General features: G+C 38.1%; 1 protein-coding gene across 3 annotated transcripts; it reads left to right on the top strand.

The window, feature by feature from the left end:
• Positions 1–629: 629 nt before the first annotated feature.
• On the top strand, positions 630–22,499 carry CCDC58 (coiled-coil domain containing 58). Of its 3 annotated transcripts, none has more exons than XM_008586880.1 (6): positions 630–882; positions 11,041–11,166; positions 13,882–14,028; positions 15,833–15,973; positions 19,365–19,424; positions 22,201–22,497. In XM_008586880.1, the coding sequence occupies exons 1-6, from the start codon at positions 832–834 to the stop codon at positions 22,249–22,251; spliced, it is 576 nt and encodes a 191-aa protein (XP_008585102.1). In that variant the 5' UTR covers positions 630–831; the 3' UTR covers positions 22,252–22,497. The 3 variants fall into 3 exon arrangements, with proteins under 3 accessions (XP_008585102.1, XP_008585104.1, XP_008585103.1); XM_008586881.1 differs by lacking the exon at positions 630–882 and adding an exon at positions 8,411–8,477; XM_008586882.1 differs by lacking the exon at positions 15,833–15,973 and having other exon boundaries at positions 641–882; positions 22,201–22,499.
• Positions 22,500–23,908: the final 1,409 nt, after the last annotated feature.

Raw genomic sequence — 23,908 nt, 5'->3', positions numbered from 1 at the left:
GAGTTATCGTGGAATATATATTTTTATCAAAAACACGTAATTGGACCCGTAGTGCCCAATGGCCCTCTCTCTTATTGGCTTTAGGAGCATCCCTCAGGCTGATCAGAGAAATTAGCGTGTATGTTTCCCATTTTGTTTTCGATTTGCCTGTTTTTCTAAAAACATTTTATCATTTCACCACTAAACACCTTACTCCACCCTTAACCATCCACGCTGCCAGAAATGCCCTTTTTTTCCCTTGACGTTTCTTAGTGGCCCCAAATTCTTAATGAATAAAAGCCCCTCTGCTCTAGGGTCGGGGGGTAGACACTGGAGTCAGAGGGATTATAAAGAAAAGCCTCACCTCCCTAGATTTCCTACTGGAACCCCCTGGTTGGGGTAACCGGGAAACTGTTTCCCTTTTTGTTTAAAAATGGGATTAGGGGCCGGCCCGTGGCTCACTCGGGAGAGTGCGGGGCTGATAACACCAAGGCCACGGGTTCGGATCCCATATAGGATGGCCAGTTTGCTCACTGGGTGAGCGTGGTGCTGACAACACCAAGTCAAGGGTTAAGATCCCCTTACCGGTCATCTTTTTTTTTAAAAAAAAAAAAAAGGGATTAAATGGTCCCTTCAAGTACTAACAATATTTGACCCACACATCTGGGACAGTTCCTGGAGGGCAGGTTAAAGGGGTTGGAGTGAAAAGCAAGGACAGCAGGGTGACGGGCTCCAACCTCGTGCTCTGCCATCTCGCTGGAGCGCCTCTGGACGATTTTTTGTCCGGTGGCGCCGCGGACACCTTTGCTCCGCGGTGATTGGTCTGCAGCGGGGTCCTTGCGTTTGTCCAATATGGCGGCGCCCAGTGGCGGTGTGAACTGTGAGGAGTTCGCCGAGTTCCAGGTGAGGGGGTTTTCCTTATGTGGCAGGCGTGTCCCTCCTTTTGTCCCCGGACCCTATTCCGTGCTCTGGCCAGAGAAAGAGTGTGGACCAGTTGTGGGGAACGCTGGCAGTTCAAGGCTCTTTTTTCGAGCCATTGGAGGTCATGGGGGGCGCGGGTTTGGCTTAGGGAGCGAGGCTGCTCCGTGGGGGAAGGGAAGTGAGGGTCAGAGTTCTCCTTGCGTGGCGCAGGCCTTGACCTGGAAACTCCGGGTGGTTACCTGGTGGTAAAGCTGAGCTCGGGCTCCATGGGTAGGAATTGTAAGAATTTTGTAGCAGTCCCCTGAACTCAGCTCCCAGCCTCTGCCATTCCTCTCGTATTTTAAGTTCTTTTGTGGCGAGAAGAAAGCGAAAAAGAGTTTACTTGATGAAACAAAACAAAACACTTGGCACAAATTATTTTGGTGGGACACAATGTTTGGAAGCTTGGAGGGAAGATTAATTTTAGTATGTGTTCTGGTGCTATTGCCTTTCTAACTATTAGATGAAACACAAGAGAAAGGCTGTATCTTTTTCTATTCAAACACCAGAGGTCTAGGACTAATTATTAACCCATGACTTGAAGAACACGTGTCTGGGTTTTGACCAAGTTGCAATGAAAGTTATCTGTTCCAATACAGGCATAAGTGTGCTGCTGTCCACGTACAGAGTTGAATTAAAAAATCATGATATTAAAAATGTATTGCATTTTTTTTTTTTTTTTGTCTTTTGTCTTTTTCCGTGTCCGGCAACGGATCGCAACCCTCAGGGTTGCCCCCGTACCGGACCGGGGACCGGCAACGGGATTGCACCCCTCGGTGTCGCTCCCGCGCCTCGCTCAGCCAGTGAGCGGGAACCGGTCTGTATGTGGGATCCGAACCCTCGGACGGGAGCGCCGCTGCGCTTCCCAAGCGGCGCACTTATCCAGTGCGCCCCCGGGCCGGCCCCCAAAAAAATGTATTGCATTTTTTTTTTTTTTTGTCTTTTGTCTTTTTCCGTGTCCGGCAACGGATCGCAACCCTCAGGGTTGCCCCCGTACCGGACCGGGGACCGGCAACGGGATTGCACCCCTCGGTGTCGCTCCCGCGCCTCGCTCAGCCAGTGAGCGGGAACCGGTCTGTATGTGGGATCCGAACCCTCGGACGGGAGCGCCGCTGCGCTTCCCAAGCGGCGCACTTATCCAGTGCGCCACCGGGCCGGCCCCCAAAAAAATGTATTGCATTTTTAACTAAAGATCGAAAAATCGTTTCATGTGTCTTTGGCCTATCTGTAGTAAAGTTTTGTGCTTTGAACAGTTTGTGGGTATTCTTTTTTTAGTGGCGGCTGGCCAGTACTGGGATCCGAACCCTTGACGTTGGGGTTATCAGCACCATGTACTACCCGTTGAACTAACCAGTCCTAGTAGTGTTATTGTTGAAGTTAACCTCACCACACTGAAATATTTGATAAACAGCATCGGCCAAAGAAGTTTATGTGGGGTCTTTCTACCATTATTTGCACCCTCTTCATTTCTTCAGCTGTTTCTCAGATTAGGTCAGCACAACAGCAGCCAACTTCAAAGATGATTAGAGTGCCCAATAAATACAAATACTTGTAAAAATTATTAATAGGATAGAAAAAGCCAGATTCCAAAGTAAAGTAATATATAAGGTTAACTGCCCATTTTAGGCTTTGGCCTTGTTACATTAGTACTAGGACATACTTGAGTTAACAAGCTCATATAATTGAGCAATGGTAGCCTTAAGGTCTGTGGGAAAGAGAACTGATTAGGAAGTTAGATGTTTTGGGGTCTAGAACTGCTTCTGCCATTAACAACTTTGTGACCTAGAGTTAATAACTTAACCCCTTTGGTAATTAACTAGAATCTGTAAAATAAGAAGATTGTGTTAAGTAACATTTAAAACTGCTTTTATTTTTATAATCATTTGAATTTCCAAAACCAAATTTCAAAGGATTTCTTTGAGCTGTTAAAACATCCAAACAGTGCTTAAAGAACACTTTGATTTTTCTTTTGGACAGTCAGATAAAATGCAAGTGGGACAAAGGCTATACTGTCTTGCCTAACCATTCCATTCACAGACAATGTATATAAATAAATCATAAAATTAGTCTCAATAGTGAAACTTGGAGGAAGTGTTTGGATAGTTTTTCTAGGGCTTTACCAAATGTGTGGTTTATGATTGAAAAATACCCTTGGTTCAAGCCAGAAGATCTGGTTTTCCAGAGGTGGCCTTGTCACATCATTTAACCTCTTTGTAAATGTGTATAAGAACATTTGCCCCTACTGCCACAGAGGCACACAAGAAGTGAAGGTACTGTAAAAATATAAAATTTTAGTAAAACATTTAGTTTTAGATGAGTTTGGTAGAATTATAAAATGTGGTTAACTGGCATTCTCACAGATTATTAATCAGTTTATATATTTTAAAGCTATTAAACCATTACATTTTGTAACTAAGTATCTGGAATGTGAAAAGCCCTGCACTGAATACAGTGGAAGAGGAATGGGAAGTTATGTATTTTTTTTTAAAAAGATTAGTAGCATTTTTTTCAGAATTTTGTTACGAAAATGCTCAAGCACTACAGAAAAGTTGAAAGAATTGTGCCATGAACACTCATGTACCTACCATCTAGATTCTGCAATCAACGATTTGCTGTATTTACTCCATCACATTTTTATCTATCCATCCATCAATCTACCTTTTTATTTTATTTTTTATGCATTTTAAAGTAAGTTTCCATCATCTGGCATACAGATGCCCATCTTCTCACTGAGTCCTCACATGACCTCTTCTCTGTGCCTGTGCGCAGAGGGGCAGGGATCTGTGGTGTCTCTTATAATTTGTATAAGGACACCAGTTCTATCAGATAACAGCCCCATCATTATGACCTCCATTTAAGCTTTATTGCCTCCCTAAAGATCCTATCTCCAGATGTAGTCATGTCAGGGATTGGGGCTTCAATATGAATTTTGGGGGGATGCTGTTTAGTCCATAACAGATATCCACTAGCTGTCAGGCACTTGGGGAGACCCAGTGGATGGGGTATAAAACAAAGAACTTAATCTAAGTAGGGATATAAAACATATAGCATTTTATTCATATTTTCAATTTTCTGTAAGAGTTTAGAGAGAAATCAAGAGATGGTAATTGAGTTGGGCCTTAGGTAGACAGGACCAGGGGAAGTCTAAACAGAAGCAATAGTATATAGGCAAAAATTTTTATTATTTGGGGGAAATAGCAAATCAGTATTGCTGGAATACAAAATCTAACCTGGGGCACAATGGAAGTACACAAATGATTGGAACCAGATTGTAGAAGGCCTTGAATGCCAGGTGAGGAAAGGGAGTAATTTTTGAGCAGAGGGGGTGACATGATCAAAGAGGTGCTTTAGGAATATTTGTCACTGCTACCACTGGCTTTGTTCAGGCCTTATCATTTTTGCAACTAGCTTTGCAACAGGTCTCCCTGTCTTCAGTCACTCCTTTGATATATCCCCCTTTCAATCTAATCTCTGTAATACTGTGGCTTCATACTATTGTCTTTTAAATTGTAGAATGTCAACATGCATCTAATTTTTAGGTTCATGACTAGGTCTAAACTACTTAACATGGCATAGAAGACCTTTTAAAATCCAATCTCTAAGTTCCTCTCCCTAGTCATATCTCTTACCACTGCTCTTATTCATATGTCTTTTTCTTCCCACCCCCTCCTAACTTCCAACATACATTCGAACTCTACTATCCAGCCACATAGACCTATGTACTTTTTCTTGAACACAGCATGCTTTTTGTCATTTTTGTGTTTTCACCTGTTGCCCGTCTGAAATCTTATCTGAGACCCAGTTCATATGTCACCTGGACAAAATCAACTAAGTATTCCTTCCCAGAATGTTTAAGTCTTGGAATTTCTGATAGGAATATTTGTTCATTTATGCATAATTGATTTTGAGTCTCATGGTAATTAGGTACAGACTAGATAGATTATTTTCTAGCATCATCGATGGTTCCTTTTGTAATGTACCCAGCTGTTCTCTTTCCCTGGAGGCTGGATGTCAGAGGACTCTGGAAATTGCAGGCAAGTTTGTTTCTGGCCTGGGTGAAACAGTGTGAATGTTGCTATAAAAATAGGGTTCGAGGAACCAGGTCTGTCTGAAAAGAACATCATGCGAATAGGATTTACTTCTGGGTACTTTCAAGCAGAGTGGGATGAGAGGAAAGGTTAAGAGTTCCAGATCATCCTTGGGAGTATATTGTATTTTAGTCATATGATAGCCCTTTTCCAACCCCCCATATGCCCCCAAACTGCCTGAGGATTAATCTTAGAGATAGAGTATACTATAATTGTAGGGGCAATAGAAAATTTTTTCTCTGTTCCTTCCCACTGCTGAATATAGGCACTTCTTCAGTACCTAAATTGCCTTCCAAGAGGATGAGATTTTCACCCCACAATTAGAGTTGACATAAAATGCAATTCTAAGAAAAGTGCCTGAATAATTTTAAAGGGTCAGCCTAAAATGAGAGATTCATGATATATCAAATCTCTTCTTGTTTTGAGGAGAACGAAAGATAAGAGAAGCTGCGGCACTACAAAATTTGGAGAGTTACCTTTTGCTATGATGACATTTAGAAGCTGATTAGAATCCCAGGTCCTATACAAGATATAGCCTTTAGAGAACCACTGAACTGAATGTATTTCTTTTTTTTTTTGACTGGTAAGGGGATCGCAACCCTCGGCATGGTGTGGTCTGCACCACGCTCAGCCAGTGAGCGCACCGGCCATCCCTATATAGGATCTGAATCCGTGGCCTCGGCGAACTGAGTGTATTTCTGTGTTATCTCTGTGGACATGTGTTGCAGTTTATTGTGTATGATATCTGTTCAGGGTTGTCTTCCGAATATTTTCTTGGTGAATTTGTGTGTGTGAGAAAGAAGGTATACCATTGGGGCTAGACATCAGATTAGGTAGTCATTAATTCCCTATGAATGATCCACATGATTTAACAGCAGCACTTTTGTGCCTTCATTCACCTTTGTTTGTTCTCAGTCTGTGAGGACCACCCATCCTTTTACCTAGACCCTCTTGGAGTTGCCTTAACAGCTCTGGTGTTTTTTCCACTGTAAAGATATGTGGAAACCTGGTAAGGTGGTTTATTGTTCTTTTCCTTCTCCCTTTCCAGTTTTGGAAGAAATCCCGTCCTACATCTTATCTCCCTTTTTCCCTTCTCTTTATATTTTCTGATATCTTTTCTGTGACATTTAAGAATAGCTTACAGTTCTCAGCGATCCCTGAACAAGTACATTATCAGTGTAGAGATTGTCATGATGTATTCTAGAATATAGCACTGTTGATTAGAACTATCTTTGATGGTGGAAATGTTCTACATTTGTGCTATCTACATATAGTAGCCACTAGTGACATGTGGTGCTTACGCACTTGAAATGTGGCTAGTTCAACTAACTAAATTTTAAATTGTATTTAATTTTAAGTACCCTCATGTGGCTAGTGTGTGCCATATTGAAAGCCAAGCTCTAGATCATATATTAATTATTCTCTAGTACACAGAAAAATTAATATATTTTGATAATCCATATTTGTAGGTTTTGTTGTAAGACTGTAAAATTGATTGATTTATTACCTAGTTAATGCAGATAAATTCCCATTGCTGTGTAAGGAACTTAATAGTGTGTCTAAATTGTTTTATTGGAGGGGAGTTTGGCTATAGTGATTAAGGTATAGCCAGTGTTCAAACTCAAAACTGGTTAAAGTTCAGAGTCAATAAAAACCTTACGAAATGTCAAACTACCTATCTTTCATCTGGGTTGCTGAATCACTCTCCTATCTGATCTTTTTACATTTACTTTTGTTCTTCTCTAATTCATTTTCCACACTTTAAGCAGTCATTTCAGAACACATCTGATCATGTAATCCCACCATAATTAAAACACTTCATTGGTTCCCTGTGGTTCTCAGGAAAGACTAAACTATAACATGACCTATAATGGTGGATCTCATCATACCCCATGTTTTCTCTTACTTGCTGTACTTAAGCCACATTAATTTTCAACCCGTTAAACACTCTATTTAGATGGCCCTCATTAAGGTCACCTGTGATTTCCGTCCTGCTAAGTCTAAAAGTTAATTTCTGTCCATGTAATTTTTGACTTAGGAACATTCAACACAATTGACCATTCCTTCCTTTAAACCTTTCTTCTTCTGGCTTTTGTGGAATCACAGACTTTTCCCTCTACTTTTAGGTGCTAGAGTTCCTTTTTGATCATTGGCCCTTTCATTTTCTGCCATCCGCCTCAGTGATCTCTTCTAGTCTCTTGGCTGTAAATAACATCAATTCATTAATATAACTCTAGCCCTGATCAGTGTCAGAGTGGTGTATTCAACTTTCTACTTCACTTTTCTACTCAGGTATCTAATTGGCAACTGAAACTTAACAAGTCCAAAACAGAACTTTAAAAAAAACCCAATAAACCAAACTTTATTCTACAAAATTTCAAATATACACAAAAGGAGAGATAGTATCATGAAGCCTCGGTACCAATTCTCAAACTGCAACAGTCAATAGAAACTCTTGTTTTGTCTGTATACAATACTACTGCCACCTGCCCCACCCTAACCAGATTATTTTGAAGCACATCCCAGACATCATATCTTTTTTTCAAAAGGAAATATTTGTCTGTATCTCTAAAAGATTACAATTTTTAATATAATGGCAGTATCACGTAAATTAACAATAATCCTTAATATCATCACAAATATCCTGTGAGTCAGAATAGAACTACTGATCTTCCCACTCCTTCCAAATCTTTTCCTTCCCCAGTCTCCCTCCACCCCTATCAATTAATGGTACTACCAGACATTCAGTTGCTTGGGCCTCAGAACTAAAAGTTATCCAATTATCTTTTCTGACCTCACCACTAATTCATCAGCAAGTCCTGTCAGCTCTATCTTCAAAATATATCCTGAATGTAACTACCTCTCCTTAATTCTACTGCTACCACTTTATCAAGTCATCTTTATCTTTTGACTAGACCACCATAGTAGTCTCCTGAATGTTCACACTGTTTCCATTCTTCTCTTTCTATAATCCATTCTCCAAACAGCAGCCAAAGTTATCTTTTGAAAAATCAATGTTATTTCCTTGCCTAAAATCCTTTTCCATCAGAACAGAACCCTTAATCGTTTGCATGGTCTATATTGTCCAACATGTTCTGGTCTACTGCAACCTCACTGCATACCACTCTCTCCCTTGTTCACTCCCTGCCCACTTGCCTTCTTTTAATTCTTCAAACATTCCAAAGTTTGTTCTTGCCTCATAATTTTTGACTTACTCCTCCATGTGTTCTTATAGTTGTTTCATTCACATCATTCAGGTTTCAGTTCAAATGTTACGTCCGCAGAGAGTCCTTTCTTGACCTCTGTTGAGCAGGAATCTCAGATCCTTCTGCTCCTTCCTATGCAGGTCATGAGTAAGGTAATCGAAAGAAGATTCTGGCAGCTTTGTGCAAGGTAGACGTACTTTATTCTCCAGAGTTGAGCCTCAAAGACATGCTTTATTCTCCAGAGGTGAGCCTCACAGACATGCTTTATTCTCAGACATGAGCTCTGCCAACCAGCAGTTCAGAGCAGTTGTTTCTTTCATATTCTTGGTACACAATAGCGGCCACAAGCCAAGCATTACATAATCACAATAATCATGCTGAATCAGTCAGTGGGCACACATACACAGTTACACTACTTTTATAACTTGTTTCTAACGAATGTGCTGAATCTTGCCCATTTATAACAGATGCAAGGTGAAAGATCATGACTAAACTTTTCCTACTTTTCTAACAATCTCCCTACCTAAATTAGCCTCAAGCCCCACTTGGTCATTCTTCATCCCATTTCCTTAGTTTGTTTTCTTTTTCACAGTTCTTTTCAGTATCTGAAATTATCTTATGTATGGGGGTACTTGTTTGTTGTCTGTCTTCCCCTTCAGGAATTTTGCTTCATAAGAGCAAGAACCTTTTCAGTTTTTTTTCACCCCTCTACCCCGGTACGTAGAATGGTGCCTGACATATACTAGACATTAGTAATTTTTTTTGAATGAAGAGTGAGTTAATAAATGAATGAACTCTGTGGTACTCTCTCTAAATGCTGCATTATTTAAAGAACGATTGCTGAGGGCTTTCATAGCCAAGGAAAACTTTATCCAAAAGGTACAGCTTAAACCTTGGTCTAGAAGATCAGTTCAGTTCAGTTTAGATAGTGGAAAAGAAAGTTTTGAAAGATTTTAGGACTGGCAGGTTAGCTCAGTTGGTTAGAGTGTGGTGTTAAAACACCAAGGTCAAGGGTTCGGATCCCCTTACTGGCCAGCTGCCCAAAAGAAAAAGAGAGATTTTAAAGGAGGCTTTATTTAATTTAATTTTTTTTTAAAGTAGGCAAGTTGTAGGAAGTGAAGTTAGCAAGGTGGGTTCCTGTTTTCTACTTAGCTGTCTCTTTGGCTCCCTGAATAGTGCTACCACCATTTGTTTTGAATTTACCACTTAAGGACATTATCCTCCATTGTATACAGTACATTATTTAAAATGGTGGTTGCCCAATGAAGATCTTGAGATTGTCCCCTAAGAATTTAGTTTACACAGAATACTACTGACAAAGAGAAAAACAGGCAGGAAGAGGAGATAAGATAATAAACTTGGTTTTAGACCTGACCTGTGTCTGTATTTTGTTAGTCTTAATTATGGGCTTTCTACAAGCTGTTTTACTTCCAGACTGAGATCTAGAAAAGGCCATTAAATTCACTAGTTAAAGATTAATGGAGTGATAGAACAGAATCTAGACTACTGATTTAGATTGACTGGACTAAATGGTTACTATAATTGGAAGCAACCTAAATGTTTCTTAATTGGGAAGTGGTCACTTAAGTTGTGGTATTTTCACAGGATAGAATATTTATGAAACTCTTAAAAATGTCTTTGAGGTATTTTTTTTGAATTGGTTTTACCTTTTCTTAGTAACCCTAGCTCACATCTCGCAAGGATCCTTTCCCCCTCAAAATGCCCCCGACTCTCAAAAAAAAAAAAAAAGAAAAAGAAAAATAATACCAGAATGGTAGGGAACGTAGACTGAAAAGTATTATCTACACAGCACAGTCTCTTCTCCCCACATTTTGATCAGGGCACTTCTTTTCACTTGTCACTAGAGAAAGGCTGGGCATCAGTTACATTCTGTATTCAGTTAACATAAACCCTGGAAAAAGTTTCTAGCAGGATACCCTTCTCTTCCTTTTTTCTCAAATTTACAAAAAGAAAAAACAAAACAAAAAAGAAAAAAAAACACCAAGAAAACAATTATATTACATTAGGGAATATACTTATTATTGAAAACACCCAGGTTAACATTCAATATTAATATGTATTAAAAGCAACTTTGCTTGATACTCTCAGCATACCATCCTACTTCTTTCCTTGCCAAATTTAAATCCATAACTGAAAACAATTCCTTCATTCCTTTTCTTTTTTTTTTTCTTTTCTTCATTTCTTTTCATTTGTTCTATGAATAGGAAAGCCATGAAGAGGTTTGATTTCTCTAGCAGCATGTTTTGTTTACTTATTTTTATTACAAAAATAATACATGATTGTAGTAAAAATCTAAAAGCCTAAGAGGGTATAGATTAGTTTCTGCAAGTTTCTTGTATATCTTTCCAAAGTTTCCTACCTAGCATCACATTATACAATGATAGGTAAAGAGGGAATAGAACAAGCAATTATGCTGGATTGTTGTGGAGAATCTGTGGTGATCAAGTTCAGTAGACCCCTCTGTTGCCTGTATGTTAGAGATGGAAAGAGCACACTGTTTGCTAAGCACCGTGCCAGCAAATGGGATTAAACATGAGTAGAACAATCTTAATCCTTAAGAGGGTCACAGTCGAGTCAAGGAGACAGTTGGTGTTCACTGTTAGAATTACTATTACTTAATCTTGTAATAAAGATTTTCTTATGGTTGCATTATATTTACTTGGTTTCCCTACTCCTAACTTAAAAGGTTGTAAAATATCCAAGAGCTTTATTGTTTGATTAAATACTTATTATTTATCACTTAACTTTCCATTCAGGTTATATTCTTTTATTTTAAATGTATATAGGAATTGCTCAAGGTGATGAGGACAATTGATGACAGAATAGTACATGAATTAAACACTACGGTTCCAACAGCTTCCTTTGCAGGGAAAATTGATGCCAGCCAAACCTGTAAACAGCTTTATGAGTCTGTAAGTGTATCTTTTGAGTCTCTCTTACATGCTTTTTTTATGCCTTTCTTTGCAGGCAAAATAATAAATCAATTTACATATAACTAAACTCTGAATAAAAGAATATCATCCTCATGTTTCCTTGCCCACACCTGAGGGTGTATGTAAGTTTCAATCTGGTTTCCTTAAACTAAAGAAAATATGTAATCTTATACACAAATCTGTGAAGACATGGTTCTAAAGAATGGGAGCAGTACTTTTGTGGCCTCTTAATTTGCAGCCTTTGACTTCAGGACACCAATGAAAGGGGAGAATGAAATAGCAAAGTAAAACTGTAATGAGAGCAAGGACTTTGAATGATCCTAAGAAGCCAGACAGCTGGTATAAGGAAGAATTAAAACTCTTCACACCTTTTATGTCTTCTTTTTTCCCTCACTCATCAGGAAGGAGAATAGAAGCATTTGACAGTTAGGAGAGAAGAAAAGCCAAAGGTAAATTGTCCTTTCCTGAGGCTTTGGTTTCTCAAGTATATATTTTTTTATTGCCTCCATTTATTTCTCTTTTTAATTTCCAAAAGCAGAAGGAAGTGATAATGCAGCTAAATATTTTTTATAGTTTATTTACTTATATCTTTCAAGTTCAAATGACATTCAATATTTTAAGCTCTACCACAAGGTTACCATGTGAATGCATAGTCATACAAAGAAGTCATTACTTAAAACCTTAAAGTGCATTTCTTGAATATGAAAAATAACATTTTTGACAAGCTTAATTCATATCAATTAAATTCAGAGCATTAACTACTGATATTTTTGTTCTGCTTTTATGTTAAAGTATGTTATTTTATTGAATGATCAGGTAAGTCTTGTGGCTTGAGAAAATTGCAAGGTTGTGGACTTTATTTTTATTTTTTGTTTTTTTAAAAAAGATGACTGGTAAGGGGATCTTAACCCTTGACTTGGTGTTGTCAGCACCATGCTCACCCAGTAAGCTAACCGGCCATTCCTATGTGGGATCCGAACCCATGGCTTTGGTGTTATCAGCACCACACTCTCCCGAGTGAGCCATGGGCCAGCCCAAGGTTGTGGACTTTAATGAGTAGAATCCAGTATTGGGGGTAGGTAGTATGTTCAAGTCCTAATTTACTATGAGACAGTTCACTTCTTTCTTTGGGTATCTCTGTCTAAAAACTAGAAATTTATGGCCACTAAAGTGTAATGATAAACAACATGAATTCCAGATCTAGATTAAATCCCACCTCTCATACTTCTTAGCTGGGTGACCTTGAACATATTACATAATCTCTGCCTCACTTTCCATATTTGTAAAGTAGTATAATCATAGTATCTAGTTCACAGGGTCGTGAGAAGGTTAAGTGAGTTAATATAAAGTGGTTACTCTTATGTTCGGTGCTGCTGCTATTATAATTTTTCTTCTTGTGACGAACCAGGATAACCTTGCATACAAAATTTGGACCTTTCTGTTTTAGATGTCCTTGTGTATGTGTTTGGGTTTTTCTTTGTCTGTGTCTGTATCCCAGAGGGATCCAGCAACATACATGTCACTTTGTAAAGGGTAGTTTATCAAGTGGCTTTGAGCCAGGGATCAGGCCTGCAGCAGAGTGAATGCCCATGCCAATAAGTACCACTGAGTTCTCTTAAATATTGTCTTAGTCAAGAAGAACTCTGAAACATCCAAGTTGCTCATAGTCACTCTGACTCACTTTGTCCCTGACCCAGCTTCCTTCTGTAGCTGAAAAAGGAATATTTGCATTCTCTAGTAATAACACTTCTTCATAGGAGATGATCAGTGAAGTTATTATGAATCACTAGTTTTAGAAATTCCAAATCTCAAATGTATACTCAAAACATTTTAGTGAGATCCCCTTATTAGAACATACTTCCTTCAGTCTATGAAGTTTTTCTAGCTTTACATTGTTTATTCCCAAGATAAACTTAAATTTCAATACTGAACAATAAAAAGTCTTGAAACAGTGCTTTACAAATACAAATTTCTGGGGTGTCATCAAAATTTGCCTGTGTTCATCGGAGTGTGTTTGAAATAGGACTATCATACTTTGCGAATCAATACAGAGAATAGATTGTGACGTTAAGATGGAGGTTATTAAAGAGTTGTTTTGTCAGACATCCTTACTTGAGGTCAATACACACAACTGATGAAACAACTAACTGTGCTTCATACACAAGTTTTCCTTATCAGTATTTTCACTTTAAAATTTTGAAAAGGGAATATATTGGTTTTTTTGTCTGTCTTTATTGTAACTAAGATCTCTACATTGCTTAATTTATAATTTCTTTCATTTGTTGAAAAGATGAGACTGAAAAAAATATGAAAGGACAAAAAAAGAGAGGAAGAATAGCAATATTCACATGGATGAAATGGTGGGGAAAGACAGGGACATAGGATAAAGGAAACTGAAATGAGAAGCCCAGTAGGGGGAATGCAGGAAGACAGGAGTAGGAAATACTGGGAACTTATTGAGGAAGAAGATAACCCAGCCCTTGTACCTTCCACCCTCAGATGTGCTTCCCTTTATCTGTTCTTAGGTGATTTAGCTGATTCAACACAATCTTCTCTTTCACAGAGTCAATTTTTAGAAATTGTTTTAGATAGCATTAAATTTCTGTAGTCTCAAAATAAGGATTTTTTAAAAAACACTAAAATGTGATAAATTGATGTTATTTTTCCCCCCTTCTAATTCCTTTTTTCTTTTAGTTGATGTCAGCTCATGCCAGTAGGGACAGAGTCATAAAAAATTGTATAGCCCAGACCTCAGCAGTAGTTAAACACCTCCGAGAAGAGAGAGAAAAGAATTTGGACGATTTAACGTTATTAAAGCAACTTAGAAAAGAGCAGACAAAGGTAAGTTGAACAGAATTTACATTTCTCAGGCAAAGTTTTTTCAAATGTAGCCTTTAAAAATAAAGGCAGTTTTAGGCTGGCCAGTTAGCTCAGTTGGTTAGAGCATGGTGCTGATAAGGTAAAGGGTTCGGATCCCTGTACTGGCCAGACCGCCCCCCTCCCCCAAATTAAATAAAATAAAGACATTTTTAATATGAGAAATTCAGAGTAAGATATGATTATTACTTTAAAAAAATTGACTGGGAAATTAGTGCTTCAGTTTTAGTGGGCTTTATTTTATTACATTTAGATATTAATTGATAAATTAATATGCATTTCATAAACAGGTGCAGTACAACAGCTTTAGCTAAAATAAGCATGTAATCAGATTTTATTTCCATTTCTTTCTTTGTTTCTCACTGTTAAAGAATTGATATAGACCAGCACCAATCAGAAATTCTAGGGAAATCACCTGTATCTACTTTACGAGGCTTAACTTGAGAAGAAACATCTCTAAATATATTCATATTTTGAAAAAATTTACTTTTGCCTTCATTTTGTACGAATCTGCTGGAATGTAATACAGATTATTTAACTTCAGGATATTATCCTCTTCAGCCACAAAAATATAGTACTATTTAAACATAACCAGATATACTAGTACCTCATTATAACTTATTCCCCTACTGTGTAAAAGTTGCTATGGGTCTTGGCTTTTTTTGGACACATTTTTTTCCACCTCATCTCCCATCCCTGTAGTGTTTTCACTTTTAAAAAAACAGCAAGTGCCCATCTGGGGATGTGTCAGAGGAAGCCTTATTTCCCCAAGTTAACCATAATGTAGATGGGGTGTGTACCTCAAAATATAGTTAATGCAGCAGAACTGTTTCTTTATAGCATTTGTATGTGACATGTCAAGAAAACAGTTGAAATATTCAATATATTTTATTATGTGGAATGCATTGCTGTCTTTTTTTGAGGGGATTCTTAGGGGGTAATTCTTTATTTTATATAACTCAAGCTTACCAAAAAGTTGCAAGAACAGTACAAGGAACTCCCATGTACCCTTTACCTGTATTCGTTTATTGTTTACATTTTGCCTCACCTGCTTTACAACTCATTCTCTTCACCCTCCCTCCTTCTTCCCTTTATCCTTCCCTGCTTTCCTCTCTCTTTCTCTCTCCCCACATACCCACACACATAAACATTTTTTTCTGAACCATTTTGAGAGTGTGTTGGGCACATTGTACCCCTTTACCTTTAAATACGTTAGCTATTTCTTCAGAACAGGGGATTTTTCTTACATAACCACTGTACAGTTGTCAAAATCATGTCCATATTTTAAGATGGCACAATAGTTGACTTACAGATCTTTGCAAGTCAGGTGACTGAGAATCCTGTGTGGGATGCTTCTCATCCCAAACAGTTGTGAAGTTTGCCCTTTGCTTAGTAGATGTAGTTATCCTTTGAAAAGGGGACCTTGTCATCTCTCTCAAGTCTTTAGTGGAAAAGAGAACCCTATTCCTTGTAGCTGCACACAGGAAAGTAAGTGAGGCTGGTGCTCTTTCTCAGTCATTCCACTGATTCAGTATGTCTCACTGGATACAAGATTCAGCCACTGCCTTTGCTGCTCACTTTGTACTGCCTACTGCTTTCAGTCTGAATTGCATACCTGCTCGTTCATCAGGCAGTGGTGGTTTCCTCAGACAGTGATTTTATGCTCTATTGTTCATCTCACCCTACCCTTTACATTCATGAAGGCTTACAGATAATTTATGTAAAAGTGATTAAAGTCTAGGTAATTTTGGATTTTGTATTTCAACAGACTCTGAGGGCTGGCCAGTTAGCTCAGCTGGTTGGAGTGCAACCCTATAACCCTAAGGTTATGAGTTCAGATCCCCATACCAGCCAGCCACCAAAAAAACCCAAAAGCAACAACAACAGAAGATTCAACAGACTTTTGAAGGTATTGACAAGGGAAACTGCAGGGCAGGACTGTTAAATCACAAACTGAAAAATCACTGTTTTCAAGTTAAGTCAGACAGAATAGAGTGACTCTTGCCAGTGGAGAGCAAAGTTCAAAACTCTAAACTACGGAGTGCTTGGGAGTGCTTGTGTCACGCAGTTTGCTCAGCCCTCAGATTTGTCTCTATGCCTGGAGGGCCCAGAGAGAATCACCAGGATGACCACTGCAAGGAGTTTAGAAACCTAGTCAGTGAGTTAATTAAGGTTTGCTTATATAGAGAGCTAGAGAGTAACCATGAGTAGTATGTAAGCAAATAAGGAAACGTGAATTTTTTTTTCAAGTTTGCTATGAAGATTGTGGAGTCATAAAGGGAGAGCTCTTAGGAATGTTCCAGCTCTACCTCTTCATTTTCTTTCTGAGGAAACTGAGACTCTGAGATACTGACGTCCTCAAAGTTATAGGCTAATGAGTTGTAGAACTGGGACTTTAACCCATCTCCTTCACCTCTGGATTCAGTCACTTTCTTTATATTAAGTTGTGTTTAATAGTCCCATTCTGATTACTTAAATGAGCATATTTTATTTATATACAGAGATGCCAGTTTAAAAATCACCAGTTCTTTACCTGAACTCTTAACTCAGAAAAAGTACCTTCCTTGCTGGAACTCTCTAACTACTGTCACCTATTAGTGGCCTTTGAGAGGAAGTTTACCTATTTAAAACTCAGAGCCTCAAAAACAACCATCTCAGAGGTGACAGTTTGTTGGTGGCACTGACGAAATTGTATTAAAAGTTGTCTGTAATATCTGCAGTGTTCAAGAATAGAAAAAAAAGATGGATTATAAAGGCAGATAGCTCTAAGGAAATAAATTACATCTACCTTGGTGGCTTTGTAAACTTTTAAATGAATTGCTCTGAAAGTTCTGATTTTCAGTCTTTAAAATGGGGTTGATACTTAATAATTTCTTATATTTTCTTTTTTGGTGAGGCTTAAATTATATAGTCTATGTAAGAGCTAGCATATTGGCTGATACAAAGTCTCTCAGTTCCTTTCCTTTCTGAGTCTGTGGGACTCCATGTTTGTTGCATGAATCTTGAATATCATATCACCAACCAGTGGTTTCCATCTTTGTTTAACTACTACTTAAAGGCTGGGTGTTGTGGGGGAGAGGATTCACTGTCTTCTGTGTTGGTACATTCTCTTTCTGGACAGTTGTAATTGTTCAAAGATTTTCTCATATGGTCATGCTTTGCTTAATGAAAGGTATGTTATGAGAAATGCATCATTGGGTGATGTCGTTGTAGGAACATCATAGAGTGTACTTATGCAAACCTAGATGGTATATCCCACTGCACACCTAGGCTGCGTGGTATGTCCTATTGCTCCTAGGCTAGAAACCTGTACAGTGTGTTACTGTACTGAATACGGTAGGCAATAGTAACACAGTGGTAAGTGTTTGTATATATAAGCATATCTAGACATAGAAAAGGTACAGTAAAAGTATGGTATAAAAGATAAAAAATGGTACACTTGGATAGGGCGCTTACCATGAATGGAGCTTGCAGGACAGAAAGTTGCTCTCGGTGAATCAGTGAATGAGTGGTGAGTGAATGTGAAGGCCTAGGACATTACTGTATACTACCATAGACTTTATAAACACTGTACACTTAGGCTACAATAATCAATAAAAATAATAAAGTAAGTGCACTCTGATGTTAAAATGGCTACAGTGTCACTAGATGATAGGAATTTTCAGCTCCGTTATAATCTTATGACACCACTGTCATATATGCTGTCTGTCATTGACAAAAACATTGTTATGTGGCACATGACTGTATATTGTGAAAGTCTGCTCCCCTGTAGTGTGTAAGTACTGCTCCTTAATCTTCCCTCTGGAGCTATGCAGGATAAGTCTAAACCCTATTCTACATGATATCCCTTTAAAGATTTGAGAGCAGTTATGAAAATTTAGTGACATGTCACTCTCTGTTCTTCAACTGAAGTTATTTCTTTTGCAGTCAGTTCAGGCTTTAACAGAGTAGTGAAGCTTTAATGATTTTTGGTCTGTATGGCTGATTAACATCTGAATCTGAGGTTGCTTTGGAGGGCCACTTCAGACTTGTTATTACTCCACAGCACAGGACCAATTGTCAAAATGCAGTCTTTTCCCTCATTGCACAGTTCCAGCCATGTGTATTTCCACACACTTCGAAACCAGTTCTGAGTCTAGTTTATGGGGAGCCACTGGGTCAGTCCTAAGTTCTATTCTTACTAGTTACATGCATATTTCTCAAACCATCTGCTTGAGCTATACTCCTAATTGTCAGGATCTTTGGCCTGAGTGTCAGACTTGTGGTTGCCCAGATCCTGTCTAGCTCTGGCATTTCGTTCCCAAATCTGGCCTGGGTTTTTTATCTTGGCCTGAGGAAATCGTCCTGGCTTTAACCTTTTGGCTACCTCAACCTTTAGTTCATGCTTTTTCCTGAATATTTTCGAGCCCTCTTCTTGGAACTAGATAGCTTCTTTTCCTTTCAAGTCCCTCTGACCAGATGTGACTAGGAGTATTAAGGGTCCTGCCATTTGGGCCTGGCAATGGAATTGGCTACCCTTGTGGTGGGGTAATTAGGTTGGCAGTTTTAAAGAAAGTTAAAAAACTTGGGATTTTTAGCCTCAGACTTCTGGCTGGCTATTCAAGGTGTGGGAAACTCATTCCTTTCTAGATCACTTGGGCCTAGTATATTCCCTTCCTCTCAGCTTTACTTTCTGATTCTTTTTTCTTAACTCTGCCCAAATCAAATTGCTTCCTCCTTGTCCTTCTTTTTACTCCTCTGTGCTATCTTTCCAAGTCTATAGTTGTGTAATCAATTTCTAGGACTGGAATTGGTTCGAGGACATGTGAAAAGTCATGCAGAATTACCCTCCATAGAAGTTGCAACAATTTATATTCCTACTAAAAATGTGTTTGAGTGTATCTTTTCCCACACCCTCACTCATATTAGGTTTTATCAGACTTTTTCATTTTTTTCGTCTTGTCATATAATGACTTAATTTGCATATCTTTATACATAACTAAAATTGAGCATATATATGTGTGTGTATATTATGTGTTTATTGGCTATTTGTATGTCTTCTGTGAACTGCCTGGACATTGAGATTTTTTTTAAAGCTGGGGGCGATTTATGATATGCAGCAAAGTTTGAGAACCACTATTTTATAAGATTTAATAATTGATTAGATATGGGAAGAGTGGGTTGTGTTGAAGAAGGTTTCGAATCTACCATTAACAGATAAAGAATACAAGAGCAGCAGCTGGTTTTGTTGGGTAAACTTAGTAGAGTTTGGTTTTAGCTCTTTAAGTTTCATAACTTCAATGTTTTCTCCTTTCTTGCAGTTGAAATGGATGCAGTCAGAACTGAATGTTGAAGAAGTGGTAAATGACAGGAGCTGGAAGGTATAAAATAATGTTGTTTTTGGAGAGAAGTAGGGAGGAAACTGAACTAGTAAAGGGAAACCAAGGGAGGAGCAGTAGAGTGCTTTGAGCTCCAAGAAGAATAGAGATCATTCATTTACAAGCAGTGAGGATTTTAACTTTTCTTTTTTTGGTGGTGGTGGTGGAGGGTAGAGGGGTGGTAGCATATAAGTAGATCTATCTTATAAAAATTAGCTTTACTGGCATATGGTAGAATTGTATCACCTGCCATGGTAACAGAATTGAAGACATTCCATGTGTCTCCTAATACAAATTATGGGCATATTTGGTATTTACGGTTATTACTCTACTTATCTCAGAATCTTCAAGGAAGTTATTTATTAAAATTAGCCTTTTTGAGCTCAGTTACTTTCCATAAATTTTCATATCATTAGCCACCCTTTACAGTTGCTTGTCTTCAAACATATCAGATCATGAATTTATTGTACATAGCTGTACTGGTATCTGATAACAGAGCTTTTTACTGCTCATAGATTCACATGCTCCTTATTATCACCAGCATAACTCATTAGGAACTGGATTGAGGGACCAGATCCTAGGACTTTACATGTAGTTAGAAATAATAAAATTCTGACTTTAATCTTCTGAAAAAGCATATCTGTTTACCTCTCTCTAAAATTTCTAATCTAAAAGATTTCCAAAGGGCAGAATATCTGTTGAATCTGAAAGAATAAACTGAAAATTCTGTTTTATCCTTTGAAATTAACTAATTGAATGGTGTTAAACCCTATGCTTATAAGAGAGAAGTTCAAAAACTAGAGTATACCAATTTGCTGAGCCATGGATAAATCGCAAAATACAAATTGATTTTTATTTTATCATATTTCTTTGTCCTGTCCTCTTTGCCAAGATTTCCTATTCCTGCCCTTTCCACCAATGTGATAAGGTGTTTGCTACTTGAAAGATTTTATGTAGTAGGAAGATTGAAGCATTTTTGGATTTAATATTAGTTTTAAAGAAAATATGCTCTATCCATTCCACAGAAAGTGAGGCCCCTACTTCTTTTTAAAAGAAGAAAATGTAGCCATGGTGTGTAATGGGCTAGCAAAAGTGGATAGGAAATCATTTAGGAAAAGGATTTGGAGAGGCTCAGCCACTTTATTTTATTCCAGCCAGTGTATCAAGGCCACTAATCTGAAGCTTCCACTGCTCTGAGCACTGGGAATTTCAGGGAAATGTCAAGGCTGGGAACTGAAGTGAGATGAGTTATAAAATGAAGTAGCCAGAAAGAGTCTATATAATTTTCACATGTTTTCTTTTAAGTGTGAGATACACATGCCAAAGAGTATGTAACATGTAGAATTTAAAGAATATCGATAAAATGAACATTACATGAATGTTCATTTAAGAAACACTCAGCCTAAGAAATTGAATACTACCAGTACCATAGAAGCTCCCTGTGTAGATTTATTTTTTTTACCTTAAAAATGATTTGTTCCTTACATCAATGAAGTATGGGAGTAAATTCTGAGAAGAAGTTCTTTTAGATTTTAGTTTTTTTTTTAATTGGACACATGATTTAGACACATGATTCAAAATATTTTTAAATATTAAAGGATATATAGTAAAAATTCTGCCTCTCGTCTCTCTCCTTCAGCCACCTCCTTTCCTTCTTTCCCTACCCTCTGAGAGGATGGCTTATGTTTTCAGATATTTGCACCTTTTCTAATATTATGTATGTGTTTTTCACCCAGAATCACACTGTCCACATTTTGGTTTTTTTTCCCCTTTAGTATATCTTGGAGATCTTTTCAAATCGAACATATGAGGGTACTTCAAAAAGTAAGTTTATACAAATCTTTTCATAAACTTTTTGAAGTACCCTCGTAAGTAAAGAGCTTCCTTATTCCTTTTTAAGCTTGAATTGTTTTCCATTGAATTGCTGTACCAAAATTTTTATTTAACAGTCTAACACTGACAAACATCTAGTCATAGAGCATTCTTTTAGCATTTATAATATATTATTTGTTTAGATTTTTAGGAAGCAAGGTAAATAGAACAAAAAATTATAAATTCATACAATTTAGCAAAAAGGCCAGGTCTACCTGGCAAGTGTACCTACTTATGAGAATGATCTGGCACACATTTACAAAAGTACAACAAATATCTAAGTAACAAAATTAGCTTTAAAAAAGAAAAAAGAGGGCCGAGCCTGTGGCGCACTCGGGAGAGTGCAGCGCTGGGAGCGCGGCAGCGCTCCTGCCACGGGTTCGGATCCTATGTAGGGATGACTGGTGCGCTCACAGCGCTCACTGGCTGAGTGCGATGCGGCCGGTCTCAAAAAGGAACAAAAAAAAAAAAAAGAAAAAAGAGGGCTTTATCTTAAGCTTATTTTATGTTTCTTCCTGCCCTTTAAATTTATTTTAGATATTTTTCTCTAATTGTCCAAAATATGTCCAGAACATGGAATTGAAATATTTGGTAATTATTAAATTAACTAGAGAAGAAGAAAAATTAAATTAAAAAAAAAAGAGCTGGCTCTTGATAATTTTTCCTCAAGTAATTTAAATTTTATTAAAATATTGAATTTGTCTTATGAATGAATATCAAGGCCTTTTGTGCACTTAGTACCTAGTAAGTCAGTTTGAACTGGTGAGGAAACTCCTCCACTTCCTAAATCTGTTGACCTGGGACAAAAATGATAATATCTTCCCGAAGCACACCAAATTAAATTTAGTTGCAGGCCTGATTTATACAGCATGACTCAGTGACTTTTGTTTCTGTTTAAATGTCTTAGGTGTTTAATGAGCGCTGCCGAATTCATTTCAAGCCTCCAAAGCATGAATAAAGATATTTTTATTAAAAGGACCGGGTCATCTCATAAGAGCTAAGCATGACAGACGTCAACAGGGTGGGCTTCCTAGGAAGATTTCTGAGCCAACAGTCCAAGAACTTTTGTTGATTTCAGCCCCACTTAGCCAAGACCTCAAGTATAAATAATTCTGATAATTATGGAGAAATCAACTGCTATTTTATACTGATTCTGTAAAAAAAAAAAGTTTTGTAACTATTAAAATAATTTTCTGACTCAGTGTACATATTTGATTGTTTTCCAAGTTGAGACAGTAAGTTCTCAGAATTCAAACACAATTTCAATATCTGATTTTGTTGTACATTTTTGGTTGTTACAAATTGGCATGGGTATGGACCTTTTTGGTCACTGATGAGTTTATCCCTTTATCTTTGTGGGTTTATTATAAAAGGGCAGTATTATAAGCTGGACACTGTCCAAAGAAGTGTTCTCTTAGTACCTTAACTTATCTTGTTTTCAAATGTAAAAACTAATTTTGGGTGGAATTTTTTCCTGGACGTTGTTTCCATGGACACTGAAAAGGAAAGCAATAAAACAAATTCAGAAAAGGGGGGCCGAGCCCGTGGTGCACTCCGGAGAGTGCGGCGCTGGGAGCGCAGCAGCGCTCCCGCCGCGGGTTCGGATCCTATATAGGGATGACCGGTGCGCTCACAGCGCTCACTGGCTGAGCGCAGTGTGGCCGGTCTCAAAAAGGACAAAAAAAAAAAAAAAAGAAAAGGGAAGGCTTGGATGATAGTAAATGAGTATACACATTTTTACAAAGGAGTTAGTAAAAAGCCTGCTGAAATTGCAGGATTTGGTCATTGCAAAAAACCATTTTCTAGTATGGGGTAGTTGTATTAGTTTTCTATTGCTGCTTAACAAATTACCACAAACTTTTAAGCAGCTTAATATCATACCAATTTGTTATCTCACAGTTCTGTAGGTCAGAAGTCCAGGCAGGCTTGACTGGACCGAGTTCTTTGCTTAGGGTCTCACAAAGCTGAAATCAAGCTGAGGGCCAGGCTGTGCTCTCGTGTAGAGCCTCTGGGGGAAGAATCTGCTTCCAAGCTCATTGAGTTTGTTGGCAGAATTCAGATCCTTGCATTGTAGGACTGAGAGTTCCCATTTCTTTGCTGGCTATCAGGTGCCACTCTCATTTGGAAGCCATCCACATTTTGTTTAGGGCAGCAGTGTGGCTGGCTTCTCTTGCAGCTCCAGGTAGCCATGAGGCAGTTCTGGCCAATGAGATATAAGCAGAAGACTGCCTGGGCATTTCTGAGAAACAGTGCTAAAGGCACTGTCCCTTCCTCCTCGTCGCCCCCTCCTTTCTATCTGGAATGTGATTAGGGTGGTTAGAAGGGACAAGTATGAGGACTATTTGCCTATGTGGCGACAAATATAAAGACGAAATCCACGTGTTAAGGAAGGCTGAACGGAAAGATAGAAGGAGATTGGATGCTTAATGGCATGTGGGATGCCATTCCAGCCCTGGCCTACCTATCTTCAAAATTATTACATGAGGGCAGTAAGATATTATGTGATATGTTATGATCTGTTCATTCAGGGATATAACAGAAGTGATTACCCTATTTAGCTAAGCCTCCATATTTGGGATTCTGTTACATGCAGCCTAATGTAGCCCATAAGTGAA

Source organism: Galeopterus variegatus, unplaced genomic scaffold (assembly GCF_000696425.1).
Source record: "Galeopterus variegatus unplaced genomic scaffold, G_variegatus-3.0.2 Scaffold4167, whole genome shotgun sequence".
In the NCBI taxonomy this organism is placed as follows: Eukaryota; Metazoa; Chordata; class Mammalia; order Dermoptera; family Cynocephalidae; genus Galeopterus; species Galeopterus variegatus.
Note: the sequence above shows the minus strand (reverse complement) of the source record. Positions and strands in the feature narration are given on the sequence as shown.